The sequence below is a fragment of the Diceros bicornis genome, chromosome 19 (genome assembly GCF_020826845.1).
Source record: "Diceros bicornis minor isolate mBicDic1 chromosome 19, mDicBic1.mat.cur, whole genome shotgun sequence".
Taxonomy (NCBI): domain Eukaryota; kingdom Metazoa; phylum Chordata; class Mammalia; order Perissodactyla; family Rhinocerotidae; genus Diceros; species Diceros bicornis.
In genome coordinates, this window is record NC_080758.1 from 24,312,893 (window position 1) to 24,327,993 (window position 15,101).

A 15,101-nucleotide genomic window follows, 5' to 3' on the forward strand; every position below is an offset into this window, starting at 1 on the left:
ATAAGGTAATATATGTCAGGCACTTAGCATAATACCTGGCACATAACAATTGTAAATAATGGTTGTTGTATTGCCAAAATGCTTTCAAATACAGTATGTAAACATAAAAGGAAGGCAATTCTGATCTGAACAATGATGATGTTGTTGATGATCATGGTGATAATGGCAGCTTCTACTATTTATTGAGTATCTATTTTGCAAAAGGCGCTTTACATATATTATCTCCTTTAATCCTCCCTACAACTGAGGTTCAGTCACTTGCCCATGGCCTCCCAGTTTGTAAGTGGCAGAAGCACGTTTTAAACTTAAAATTGACTGACGTTAAAGTCTTTTTTTTTGTATACTGCACTACTGCTAATGTTTAAGTAGGTATTTATTGCAATTCTAGTTTTTAGAGTTGACTCAGATTTATTTAGTTCCAGGTTTCCAGGGCTGAATCCTTTTATTTGTTCAAGTATTCAACAGATATTTATTGAGCATGTACCATGTACCAGACACCATTCTAGGTGGCTGTCTTGGATCCTCTTGATGATCAGATCACCAGGAACTGGGTTAAGCAAGGTTGGAAAGATTTTCTAGTCTTTACTTTGAAGCTGCTCTGCTCAGATTAACCCTCAAGTGAGTGCTTAGTGTTGCTTACATCTTTTTTTTTAATCCTCCAGTGGCCCCAGATGAGCCAGTTCCTAGCATGTGGTAGATCAGAACAGATTCCTGGAATAGACATACAGCTGAGTAGGAAGTTTCACACCACAAATAAGGTGAGAATTACTAGTGCTTCTGTGTTTATAGAGTGCTTTCGCAAGGGTGTTCTTATTTGAATCTCAGCAAAATTGTTAGCTAGATGAGGCAAAGAATTTTATTGAATGCAGAAGCTGAGGCCCAGGGAAGTGAAGTGACTTGCCTACGGTCATAAGGATGGTAAGTGACAGACCAACTGACTATTTGAACCTAAGACTTCTGATCCTGTGTCCTGTATTTCTTTCATTGTACTGTCTTGCTTGGAAAATGCTTTAGAGAAAAAAGTCTTTATGAATTTTTTATATTCTAAAAATAAAGTAGTGTTAAATTTTGGAGAATTTCTTATTGGTTATATAGCCTGCCTTCATTTGAAGAGGCTTAGCATTACAACAGGTTTTCCTTGGAGTATATTTGCAGACTACAAGATTCATATCTTCTGTAGTCATTAATAAAATTTGTTATACTAAAAAATGCAAGAGTTATTTATTCAGAATGTACTTACTTTGGTTGATTATGGTTTTAAATGACTTTTGACTGCTTTCAGACAGTATTTTTCTTTCCTTTTCCTGTTATGTCAATAAACAGAGAACATTCCTCTTCTCAGAATTTTTTTTTTGGGAAATAGGGGTCAAGATTTCCTTTTAAAAATACTCTTTTCCCTACGACTTTTATTCTGATACATACAATCTATCATTTCCTAGACATGGGTTCATAGGCATATGGTTAATGAGGTGGGTATTTCTTACTCTGCAATTTGGAGGACATTGTATTAGATAGAGTTCCAGATGTGTTTGCACTGAGTGATAAGATGCCTAGAAAAGTGAGAATTAAGAATTCTATGTGAAAACAAAACAAAAAAATCTAAGCAATAAAAAATACCCTTAGGGGCTGGCCCGGTGGCGCAAGCGGTTGGGTGCGCGCGCTCCGCTGCGGCGGCCCGGGGTTCGCTGGTTCAGGTCCCGGGCGCGCACTGACGCACTGCTTGGCAAGCCATGCTGTGGCGGCGTCCCATGTAAAGTGGAGGAAGATGGGCACAGATGTTAGCCCAGGGCCGTCTTCCTCAGCAAAAAAAGAGGAGGATTGGCGGATGTTAGCACAGGGCTGATCTCCTCACAAAAAAAAAAAAATAAATAAATAAATTAAAAAAAATAAAAAATACCCTTAGACCTAATGAGAAACAAAAGCATTCTTTTTAAAAAAATTTTTTGCAACTAATTTTGGTCCCCTTCTTTTTGGTTAAATAGCTTTCTGCTACCAAAGATTCTCCACAGCCTATTGAGGAGAAGGTTGGTGCCTTCACGAAGATAATAGAAGCCATGGGATTCACAGGACCTTTGAAATACAGTAAATGGGTAAAGTCTTTTAAGTTCTTCTTATTTTTCTTGTTGGGCTTTGTGCTTTCTGCCCCTCATAGAAGAATTTTAAAGCTTCTGCTTTGCTTTTGTGAAATTCATACATTATTTTGAGAGCTTCAAAATGTATTGTCATCCCCCTACCCACTGTTCCAAGTCAGATCTATGCAACATGTGGGGCTGAAATATTCTTTCTACTCCCTTAACCTGATTCCTTAGAAGTATCTCAGTAGAGGCAAGCCAATAAGACTGGGCTTTCCAGGCCTTGCTAAATGACATGCCATATAGATGAGTTCTAAGGAATTAGATGGGCCAACTATTCTGATGGGCAGAATTGTTAAGGAAACATTACTCTCCAATGAATCCATATTCATAAGTGATTTTCACTAGGTCATTGTAGTGACTTTCTTTAAAATTTTACTAATAAGCACCCTGTGATTTATTGTAATTCTTATTATGGAGGGATATTTGCTAGTTTTATCATTCCTAGTCAACTCTTGGCCCACCACGTTATCTGTTATATAGTAACTGCTATAAAAGAATGAATGTCCTCTCTGCATCACGTGCATCCTGCCCTGGGTTTTTATAGCAATGCCTCTAACCAATTAAAGTAATAAAACGTTAGCCATTCAGCTTTTCTCAGTTCAGTTATCTTCTAGTACTACCATTTCTCTCTATCATTATCGCAGAAGTGCCTTTTAATGCTTTTCCAAGTTGCCAGAGTGTTAGGTAAGCCTAATCAGTCATAAGTTATATATTAATCAAAGCAAGCCAACACAAAGCAATAGGGAAGACTTTTTTAGAAAACATCATAGCTTTGCCCAAGATGACCAAATAATGCCAGTTATGTCATTTTAACAAGTTGGATTCAAATTAGAATTTGAATTTTATTATAGACTTCCACTTTTAGTTTCTTCTTATCATGTCTGGTTCTCTTCCTAACAATTCTCTCTGCAGCAAATATAGACTTCTTGCTATAATCTCTCTTTTAAATAAATTCTAAAAAGTGAACAGTGATTCCTCAAGCATTTTGTTTGTAAGGGGCTTTGAAAAGTATAGAAGATAACACATATACTAGGTAATGATGTTCTTGAGACCCTAAAGTTATGAAGTGGCTTCTTAATCATCAAAGAAATATAGTTATATTCATTAAAGTTATCTGTTTTACATCTTAATTCTTTGACAATTGATAATCATTGGTATATTTGGTAATGTTATTAACCAGAATCTTTTCCCCTATTAAAAAAAATGGTTGTGATTATGGCATTTGGATTTAAAAACTTAAAATATGTGTTTTGTTTGAAAATTAGAAATTAAAGAAAAGGGAAATGAGAGCAGAGAGAGAGAAAGAGAAGAGAAGAAAATTTATTGTTTTATTCGTTTCTTGATGGTTGGGTTCCACTTGGTTGCTACCATATGCTTCGTCTAGTCTGTTTTTTTATGATTCCAGAGGGAAAATTGGCTACCATTTGGAGGATTACTAAATCATAAAGAAAATTTCTTCACTGTTTTAGCTTAAGTTAGTCTCTGATTTTTCTTGGTTCTTTTGTGACCTCAACGAAGTCCCTAATATTTGCATTTGAAAAATCTTTTGTGATGTAGTAGTGTCTACTTTCTATAACCTTCATTTTTTAATTTGTGATATCAAGACATCAAAATGTGACATTCTAGTATAATTTAGGTGGGAAAATGTAGGTATAACTTCCCATTTTGAAAGATTGTGAGCCCTTTTCGGCAAATGTTGACTCAGAAATCTATGGTTAGACACTTGTATTGCAGTGGCAAGATACTTTTAAGTTTTGTGTTTTCAGATGTCTTTGGTTAGAGAGTAAAATGCCTGCTTGTCAGTCTACATCAGTAATATCAACCATCTTTCCTCCATCTTTTTATGTAATATTTTCATGCGTAGTTCCATTTTTCTTCTAGATTCGTATTTAGGAATTTAAATATAGCTTTTCCTTACCTTTTTGACTATCCTGAAATAAGCATTCTTTTTCATTATCTTTATGGAGCAATATCAGATAAGGCAAGGACAACATTACCAGATTCAGCCACATATCGTAGAATAGGCAGTTTCCAGATTAGCATTAGGCCAAAAAATTATTCCTGTTCTGAAGGACACTGACAAACTGGAATGCATTCAGATGTGGTAGTGAGTCTTGTGGAGCTTTCAGAAGCCATGTTGAATGAAGAATGGTTGAAGGAAATAGGGATGCTTAGCCTGGAAAGGAGAAGACATGAAGGTTCTTCTCAGATATTTGAAGGGCAGATGTAATAAAAATGAAGAGACTTAATCTGAGGTATTCCAGTGGGCAGATGATGTTTAATGAATGTTACATGAAGTAGATTTAAGTTCAGTAAAACAAAAATCTAACAAGAATTGTCCTCCAGTGGGATAGGTAGCCTCACAAGGTCATTGGACTTATTTGAACAGGAGCCCAGATGGTTGACTGTGAATCAAGAATGCTGTAGAAGGAATTCCAGTACAGAATTGAAGGTTCAAATGACTTCAAAGCCCCTTCCAACTCGCACATAGCTGTTAGTGCAAGCCTTTTACTAGATTAGTTTTTCACCTTGTGGGATGGTACAAAATGCATTAGCTGGTGGGAGAGCTGATTTTCACTTCCTAAAGCTGTCTTAGGTACTTGTATTTTAGTCAAGTAGACTGAAGAAGACTTCCAAAGTTAGAATGAAGTAAACATGAAGTCATCCGAGGACCAGAATAATTTGTATTGACTGGGTGGAAATTTAGTCTACCTACCTCCTTAACTTATATTAAGGCATGAATTTTGAAGAGGTTCTTTCCCCAAGTTGTTATTTCCCATCCCTGTGTGATGGTCTTAAGGGAGTTGCTTTAGAGATTTGTCCAGGAAAGTGGCTCACCCAAGTATAAAGGCTTGGCTTCACTGCAGGAAAAGTGAGAAACTATAAAATGCTCCTGATTGCCACAGTATGAGCACTGTATAAATATACTGGCCAGTCTGGTGAGGTCTTCATTATTTGTAATGAATACTTTCTTCATGAACATGTTGTAGGGGAAGACCTCCTTCTCAAGGAAAGATTTGAGCCTTGGAGCCAAGTCTGCCTTTCTTCGGGGTGATTAATTTTAAAGCTAGAGGACTCTATATATAAGACTCTGAAGGAAACTGTAGGATTAAAAAAAAAAAATCAAGAAATAGGCTATTAGGAATTTTACTTAAAATTATAAATGTCTGTAGTTGAACTAGGCCATAAGCTCCATGAAAGCAGGAGTTTTTGACTGCTTTGTTTACTGCTGTATTCCCAGCAATGAAATCAATGCCAGGCACTGAGTTAGGTACTCAATAAATTATTTGTCAAATGAAGTGAAGAGCTAACATGTCCAAAACTCCCTGTCTCAAGGATAGGGATAGGCCTATCAAGGTCAAAGCATTAGGATCATGAGATCATTAGGATATCATTAGTTTGGAGAGGGTACAGACCAGTGCTTCCCAAAATGTGTTCTGTGTTCAGTACCTCTAAGAACTGCAGGTGTTTCTTTTTTAGCCTGCTGATATGGTGAATTACATTGATTGATTTGCGAATGTTGAATCAACTTTGCATTCTTGGGATAAATCTCACTTGATCATGATATATTATCCTTTTTAAATATTGATGGGTTTGATGTGTTAATGTTTTAAGGATTTTTGCATCTGTGTTCATAAAGGCTGTGGTTCTATAGTTTTGTTTTCTTCTAATGACTTTGGTTTTGCCATCAGAGAAATGTTGGCTTCATAGAATGAGCTGGAAATTGTTCTTTTCTCTTGTTTTCTGGAAAAGTTTATGTAGATTTGGTATCATTTCATTAGATGTTTGGTAGAATTATGTAGTGATGCCATTGAGCCTGGAGTTTTCTTTGTGGGAAGATTTTTAACCACAGATCCCATTTCTTTAATAGATACAAGACTATTCATGTTATTTATTTATTCTAGTGAGCTTTGGTAGTTTGTGTCTTTCAAGGAATTTGTCCATTTCCTTTAAGTAATCAAACTTATTGGGCTAAATTTGTTTATTATGTTCCCTTATTATCCTGTTAGTATCCTATTAGGATAGGTAGTGATGGCCCCTCTCTGATTCCTGATGTTGTTAATTTATATCTTCTCTGTTTTTTCTTTATTAGTCCTGCTAAAGGTTTATCAATTTTATTGATATTCCAAAGAACCAGCTTTGGCTTCTTTGATTTTCTGTGTTTCTGTTTTCAATTTTATTGATTTCTGCTCTTAGCTTTATTATATCATTCCTTCTGCTTGCTTTTAGGTTTAATTTGCTCTTCTTTTTTAAGCGTCTTGCCATGGGTTTTCTTAAATGTGGGCTTCTAATGCTAATTTACTCCCCGTATAGATGTATCTGATTTCCATTTGTTTTATGTTTTGTTCTATTTCCCCCATATAAGCTTTAGACTAAACGCCTTGAGAAAATAATAGTCTTCAAATTAGCAAATAAAAAAATCTTAATTACAATCAAAGACATAATCCTTCCTTAGTTTATTATGAGTATTTCTGCCCATCAGAGATGCTGTTGTTTTGACTCAGTGAGTGTAGAGAAATATGAATGTTATATAGTAGTGGATACAGTATATCCTTGATGACTTTGAATCCTTAAAAAACATAGCTCTAGTAAAATTCTAGATTGGTTTTTCTTCATTTGCTATATCATTCTTAGTCTGTCCTTTTTTTTTGTTTTTAGTCTGTGCATATTTGAACTTTTTCTTTTTTTTTAGTCTGTGCATTTTTTTTTTCTGAGGAATATTCTCCTTGAGCTAACATCTGTTGCCAATCTTCCTCTTTTTTTTTTTTTTGAGGAAAATTAGCTCTGAGCTAACATCTGCTGCCAATCCTCCTCTCTTTGCTGAGGAAGATTGGCCCTGAGCTAACATCTGTGCCCATCTTCCTGTATTTTATGTGGGACTTCTGCCACAGCATGGCTTGACAAGTGGTGTGTAGGTCCACACCTGGGATCTGAACCTGCGAACCCCGGGCTGCCGAAGAGGAGTGTGCAAACTTAACCACTATGCCATATGGCCAGCCCCCTATCTTCCTCTTTTTGCCTGAGGAATATTCGCCCTGAGCTAACATCTGTGCCAGTCTTGCTATATTTTGTATGTGAGTCGCCACCATAGCATGGCCGCGTATGAGTGGTGTAGGTCTGCACCTGGGAACTGAACCCAGGCCACTGAAGTGGAGTGTGCCGAACTTTACCACTAGGCCACGGGGCCGGCCCTAGTCTGTGCATTTTTGAGTCTGTCATTTTAAGAAAAAATAAGATTCTACAAGCCTTTTGTTAATGTACTAATTTATTTAATTGTATCCTTAAGGAATTATTTTGAAAGTCCTTAGAAATACCTGTTCCCTTAGTGCTAAGTTTGTCTTCAGACCTACAATTCAACTCTTAAAAATAACTTATTTTTTATTTTTAGGTTTATTTTTATTAAGGAATAATGTACATACAATAAAATATATAAGATGTGGTCCATCTCAGTGAATAAATTAATGCCACTACTTAGATCAAGAGTCTGAGAGAGTTCTTAGAGCTTTAGGGAATAGTAAAAGGTTGATCTTTCTACTGTATTTTACATTCACTAGAAATCCTTATTTATGAACAGTCTTCTGTTAATCAGCAAACTAAAAGTAGGGAAAACATAGAAAAAAATGACCCCTTGCCCAAGGGAAAAAAAAGATTTTAGAATAGATAGTAGTGCCTTTGAGGAAAGATTGAAAGATTGAGATTTTTGTTTGTTTGTTTGATTTTGTTCAAAAGAATGGGTAATTTTTTGATATAAAGGGTTTTTTTCAAATTGTAAAGAGCTAATGTGGATGATGCTGAATAGTGATTTAGAAGCTCAAAAGTGGTGAAATGGGCTTGAATTAGAGGAGGGATTTCATTTAAATATTGAAAAACTTTTTTGACATTTGCATGCTAAAATCCTCAAATGTGAAAATTGTGTGAAGTCTGTATGAATGGCTAGCTTTAAGAAAAGAAAGAAATATTTATGCTGGTTTAGCTATTAAATTGCCTAGAGACAGGTTTGGACCCTTCCTTCTAGTTGAAGAAATACAAGATTCTGTGACCTACATCTAATGGCACTAGAACATCCACTTGGTCATGTCTTGAGTTGGTTTTATTCTCTTTGTCTAGAAGATTAAGATTGCGGCCCTGCGCATGTATACTAGCTGTGTGGAGAAAACTGACTTCGAGGAATTCTTTCTAAGTAAGTTACTGTTTTTGAAAGTTTGAAAAGGAAAATGAATCTACTTTTCATTTTTATGATTGTGTCTTAGTAGAATAGATTTTTTTAAGTCACTAGTGAAACAATTTTTCCTGCACAAAGTGTGTAATAAAAGCTGCTTATTATTCTCTTTTAATAGAGTAAACAAAGACCAAAAGAACCCTATACAGAAAACATTTTAATAAGTTTGGGAAAAAACCTAAAAATTTATCTAATACTTTGGTACTAGCACCCGCCTTGTCCACACATGTATCTTTTTACATAAGAGTAGTTATGTAAACATAACCTGTTTTACATTCTGGATGTTTGTGTGTCTTTTTGAGGAAGATTGACCCTGCGCTAACATCTGTTGCCAATCTTCCTGTTTTTTTTTTTCTTCTTTTCCCCCCAAACCCTCAGTACGTAGTTGTATATCATAGTTGTAGAGTTGTAGCTCTTCTATGTGGGACCCTGCCTCAGCATGGCTTGATGAGCGGTGAGTAGGTCCGTGTCCAGGATCCGAACCGGCAGGCCGCTGAAGCGGAATGTGCGAACTTAACCACTACGCCACCGGACTGGCCCCTCTGGATGTTTTATTTAGCATTTTGACATGAACTTTTGCCAATCATTCCTCTTTTATTTCTAGTTTTTAGTTGTTTTAGTTAATCCTGGAATATGCCTCATGATTTTTCTTCTTTCTATTGAAGGACTCTTGGGTCAAATAGCACATATAATTTTATTATTTTTATCCCATTGATAAATTGCTTTCCAAAAGGGTTTTGCTGGTTTAGACTTCTACTGGTATTCGATTGTAACAATACAGTATTCATTTTGATGCTGTAAATTGTTGTAGTTACAAAGTTAATTAAAGCACGTACTTATACAGTCATTAGGAAAGTTTAAGCTGTTTCCAGTTCTACAGATTTTGGAAGGTAATGTGTACTGTGCATGTCTATGGTAACAGCCATTATCCTCAAAGCAATGAACACTTAACTGTATGTACTTGATATTTTTCATGGACAGCAAATATCTATGTATAATTATGTTAACAATGATGAAGAAAGCTAGAAGCAGTTTTGATTCTTTAATTAAAACTAAATGCAAGTTGTTTTGTTTATTTTTCTTTTGTTTATTTCAGCAGATTGATATTATATTAGAAACTTAAAATACCATACTGAGTTGTAATCCTAATTTAGTATCCACCTTCCATTTCTTATTTGTTCATAGTGAGGAAAGAAAACTTTCCTGCTTCTTTTTAATCTCTAACAATTTCTCATTTTAGAACAAATTAGTGTGAAAGGAGAAAATATTCTTTCTCTACCTGGTGAAGAAACTAGAAGCTGGATTTTTCTTAAGTGGTTTCTTGAGTCCATGTGCTTAAGTATTTTTCATCAGATCTTTTTAAAGCCTCATCTTTAGACGTCTATTTAATATTTGATTTAGTAAATAGCTCAGAAATTTATTATAATTATTTTGAAAGGATGTTTACTAACTGTCTTTGTCTTAGCCAATCCTCATTACTGAAGATTCTTGAGTTAATATTATAGTATCCAATAATGAGACTATTATTGCATATTTAAGTTAATATATCATGTTTCAATTTATAATCTGTTGTAAACTACTTATAAAAATAAAAGTTTAGGGGGCCAGCCCGGTGGCACAAGCGGTTAAGTGCGCATGCTCTGCTGCGGCGGCCTGGGGTTCACAGGTTTGGATCCCGGGTGCGCACTGACACACCGCTTGTTGAGCCATGCTGTGGCGGCGTCCCATATAAAGTAGAGGAAGATGGGCATAGATGTTAGCCCAGGGCCAGTCTTCCTCAGCAAAAAAAGAGGAGGATTGGCAGATGTTAGCTCAGGGCCGATCTTCCTCACAAAAAAAAAAGTTTATAAAAATTACCATTATATACTAATAATTCACATTTATGTGGTATGCTTTTACATTTGTCTCATTTAGGAGTTACAAAACCTTGTGTGATAGAAAGGGATTGTATTCTTATTTTCTTTTTTTTTGTGTGTGTATGTGTGAGGAAGATCAGCCCTGAGCTAACATCTGTTGCCAGTCCTCCTCTTTTTGCTGAGGAAGATTGGCCGTGGGCTAACATCTGTGCCCATCATCCTCTACTTTATATGAGATGCTACCACAGCATGGCTTGATAAGTGATGCGTGGATCCACGCCTGAGATCCGAACCTGCGAACCCCGGTCCACCAAAGTGGAGCGCACGAACTTAACCGCTACGCCACTGGGCCAGCCGTCTTATTTTCATTTTTGTTTTGTTTTGTTTTGTTTCGTTTTCAGAAACAGTTGAAACTTAAAGAGACTTAAGTGTCTTGCCCAAAGTTGCTTAGTCAAACCTTGATCCTATGTCATCTAGCTTAAAATCCAGGAATTTTTCTGCTATAACATATTGCCTGTGAATGAATGTAACTGCAAATTAGAAGTTATAATCTGTCTTAATATTTTTGTATTTTATTATATTTAAATGAGAACTACCTCTATGAGATATTCTATTAGTACTGTAAACTGATGTTTGTACATATTAGAGCATGTACATCTCAATGAGCTTTGTCCTAGCTTAGCCTTTTGAAATGGTTACCCAGGGAGGAAGTACATTTTTCAATGACATCACTTTTACTTCAAGTTTTCTAAGACTCAATTTGAGAATTGCCTTTTAACACCTACAGCATGTTCATTTGTATTATGCTCCCCTGTGGTCCATCTTTGTTGTTTGTGCGTAGATTAAATTTGGAATCAAACCAAAGTGGTTCCAAACTGTGGCTAGTGAATATAAAAGGAGCCAATCCAAAAAATACCATTTAGAGGCAGATAAAGAATATCTATAAAATAATGAGATTGACTTTCTTGCCTCTTGGATTCTAAAGAGTAGGCCAGACAGGTTTGAGGCAAAAGGAGAGAATATATATATTGCTTCCCAAGATTATACCTTTAAAGTGGCTATTGCAGCCTTGGATTTTTGGTATTTTAGGGCTTGACTTTTAGAGTCCTGAAATTAAAAGGATTGAGAGCCTCAGGTAGCTGGCCAATGTCATCCTCACTTCTCCAACAAAAATGAGGCCAGTGCTATTTCATGAAGATTATATAAGATTGAGTTGTTTACTCACAACATGCTTGTGCGTGAATAATATACTTATCAGCCTTTTGGACAGGCCCCTATAAAATGCCAAAGTTATAGACTCTCATCTCAGAGCCAAGGTGGTCAAAGGTCTTCATCCAGAGACCTAGGTATTGAGGATTCTGACTGGTGAGATATCTTAACAGCCCACTGTTGTTTCCAGGATGTTTTGATGATGTCATTTGTGGCATAAATGAGCTCATCCTCTGTGAGCACGCAGTGGTTTGCTAACTGGTCTTTTGGAGATCAGTTCTATTATGAAGAGCATTTTGGAGCAGAGGTGACCAATCGGTAAAGTTTGTGTTTAATTCCACGCTGTTGTCTGCAGACTGCTTTGTCTTTAGCCCTTAAGAGACTTCATACCTTGGAGAGGAGGATCCTTAATGGATAAGTTTTGAGTCAGTAATCTAGGTTCATCATTTTATTGACATAGTCTTAAGTAATTCGTGAGTTTTTTCAAAGATAATATAAACCTTAGTGTTTAAATAATTAACTGGAAAACAGCAATAATGAATATTTTGCTAAACATTTTACAGCCTTGTCTCATTTAATCCTCACAGAAACCCTATAAGGTAGGTTCTCTTGTTCTCTCCATTTTTACAGAGAAGAAAACTGAGGCACTGAGAGGCTAAGTAACTTTACCCAGAGTCACATAGCAAGTAAGAGGAAGAGTCAAGGTTTTGAATCAGGTGGTCTGATTCCAGAGCCTGCATTAAACCAACAACTATGTTAATACTGCCGCCCCATAACCGTAATGAATTATTTAATTTTATCCAACTTGGTGTCGAGAAAGAAAGTACTTAGCCTCAGAAAATAATTGAGTGTGTATTGGAGCAAGAGTGTGATCATGGCAAAAGACTCTATAGCAGGTTTTAACTTGGAAGTTTTTAAACACATTTAATTGAGCTGAAGAATCTGCTGTGTTTTTGTGTTGCTCAGAGTCAAATGGTCTTGTTTTTTAGGGCTTTACCCTGTTAGTTTCTGTTCTGACCCGAATGGCTACAAAGAGTCAATCATATGCCGACTCTTTTCCCATCCTCAGCCCTGAGCCGACCCCCAGAAGGGAAAATTGTGACCCAAGTCCAGCTGCTGGCCTGTCTGTCTGTCTGTACTTTCCAGCTCAAGAACTGATTCCCTCTCTGAGAAAATTGGAAAGGCTCCTGGAGGCAGCTGAGAAGCTTTGATGTAGAGGTAGCAATTGAACAGATTGTCCTTTAGAAGCAGCCAAATTTCATTTTCCAGATTGAAAGACAGACTTCCAAGAAAACTTTTCTTTTTAATGTTTTGTTCTAGCATCCAAAAAAGACCCAACTTCAGATCCGGGCTTGAGAATTTCTCATGGCTATTCTTGTTCTAGGTGGAGGGTGGTTGGCCCACTCTCAGATGGCATGTATCTTAATAGCTGTATGGCTGGCCAAGCCAGCCTTCACCTCCCTCCTGCTGGGCTCCAAGAGGAAGTCCACTTGACAGCTGCTGGGCACCTCCCAGTAAGCTCACCAGAGTATTTCAGTGTCACTTTGTGACAGACCTGGACTTAAACCCCAGCCCAGCCACTAGCTTGTTAATTCTGTGGCTGCCTGCAAGTTACTTAGCCTTTTTGAACCCATTTCCTCATCTCTAAAATGAGGATTATAATGCCTCCCTTCAGGGTTAAAGTGAGGATTAAGTGAGATAATGTGTTGACATGACTAGCAGTGGACCTAGCATGAAGTATGGGCCCTTAGTGAATGTTAGTTTCTGATATTAGTATTAGAGAGGCAGTTAGCGATTAAGACCACAGTGTCTGGAATCAAGCAGATCTGAATTTGATCTCATATGTCTCATTTCATAGCTGTGTGACCTTGGGAAATTATCTTGATCTCTCTGAGTCAGTTTTCCCACCTGTCAAATGGGGAAAATATCAGTACCCACCTCACAGGATTGTTGGGAGTATTTATTGAGCTAATGCATGTGAAGCACCTATTATAATGTCTGGCACATAGTAAGCCCATGACGAATTATAGCTCTTTATTGTTATTGGTGTTGTTAGAGTACCTCAGAGGGTACCCTGTGTTTTCTCTACTAGTGGCCCCGGTTTGTTATTGTTTAGTACATTGTATACTTCACTGATTGTTGAAAAGCTGAAGATACTACTTCTTTCTTGAGTCATTGCTCCAAAGGACAGATTCTACCCCAAAGGCCCAAATTTCCCACTGATTCTCTTTTTTCTTTCTTTTTTTTTTTTTTTAAAGATTTTATTTATTTATTTTTTTTCCCCCCAAAGCCCCAGTAGATAGTTGTATGTCATAGCTGCACATCCTTCTAGTTGATGTATGTGGGATGCGGCCTCAGCATGGCTGGAGAAGCGGTGCGTCGGTGCGCGTCCGGGATACGACCCCGGGCCGCCAGCAGCGGAGCGCGCGCACTTAATCGCTAAGCCACGGGGCCGGCCCTCTTTTTTCTTTATCCTCTTTTTTTTTTTTTTGTGAGGAAGATCAGCCCTGAGCTAACATCTGTTGCCAATCCTCCTCTTTTTGTTGAGGAAGATTGGCCCTTGGCTAACATCCATGCCCATCTTCCATGCCCATCTTCCTCTGCTTTATATGGGACACCACCACAGCATGGCTTGACAAGCGGTGCATCCGTCCGCACCCGGGATCCAAACCGGCGAACCCCAGGCCACCGAAGTGGAGCACACGAACTTAACTGCTACGCCACCGGGCTGGCCCTGTCTTTATCCACTTGCTCTAGCTTTTCTCCCTGTCATGGCATAAGGAGGGCACATTCAGTGGGGGATCCCTTGTCCAGCCAGAGGCATTCTTAGAGATCTGAGAATTGAGAGGCTTGGATGTGTAAGCACTGACCTGATTTTTGGTATCTTAAACCAAGGAGAAGCCCTGCCCAGGTTTGTCATTCCTGGGGGCGATGAACGGCTTTTCGTTAGATATAGTCTGCTTTCTTATTCAGCTACAGCTCCCTAGAGCCCCACTTCTTTCTCCTAGTCATTTATTTTGGGTGAATCATTCAGCACACTCATGTTTGTAGCACATTGGGTCACCTTAAAGAAAGGAGAGAGGAAAAGGAGACTAGAAGGACTTAAACTGCTCAGTGGGGCTCAAGTGGAAAAAGCCTGTACTTAAGTGGGGTAGACAAGGTGGTGTCTGCCTAGCTTTTCAGAAGAATTTGAGATCAGGAAGGGAAAATAACATAGAATCACGTGGAAGTTGGAAGGAACCATAGAAATCATCTAGGCTACATTATACAAAGTGAGTAAACTGAGGCCCAGAGAGGAGAAGTGATTTGCCCAACCCCGTATAGCAAGATGGTAACTGACCTGGAACTAAAAGGCTGATTGACTGCATTCAGTGCTCTTTCAACCCGTGGTCTTGCCCTGTGGTTCCGCTGGCCCACTCTGGGATAGCATGATCAGAAAGCACTGTAACTGCCATGTATTTTAATTTAACAAAGTCTTACCAGTATTTAAAATAGAGTCAATATTCCTGCTCTAAACTTTCACATATTTATACTTTATTGTTATTTTCTAGGGTGTCAGATGCCTGATACATTCAATTCATGGTTTCTTATAACTCTACTTCATGTCTGGTAAGTGAGCAATTTAAGTGAAGTCACCAAATGTATGTTTTTTTTCAAACACTGCTGACTTGCAAGGTATAG

General features: G+C 37.6%; 1 protein-coding gene across 2 annotated transcripts in view; it reads left to right on the forward strand.

Annotated features, from left to right (window-relative positions):
* LOC131418490 (ubiquinol-cytochrome-c reductase complex assembly factor 1) overlaps positions 1-15,101 on the forward strand; it is a 96,311-nt gene that overhangs the window by 23,514 nt on the left and 57,696 nt on the right. Inside the window, exons 3-6 of one of the 2 annotated variants that reach the window (XM_058562820.1) lie at positions 663-758; positions 1,983-2,090; positions 8,244-8,316; positions 14,972-15,029. In XM_058562820.1, the coding sequence (XP_058418803.1) occupies positions 663-758; positions 1,983-2,090; positions 8,244-8,316; positions 14,972-15,029 (335 nt within the window). The remainder of the gene's footprint in view (positions 1-662; positions 759-1,982; positions 2,091-8,243; positions 8,317-14,971; positions 15,030-15,101) is intronic. The other variant, XM_058562821.1, reaches the window with a different exon arrangement.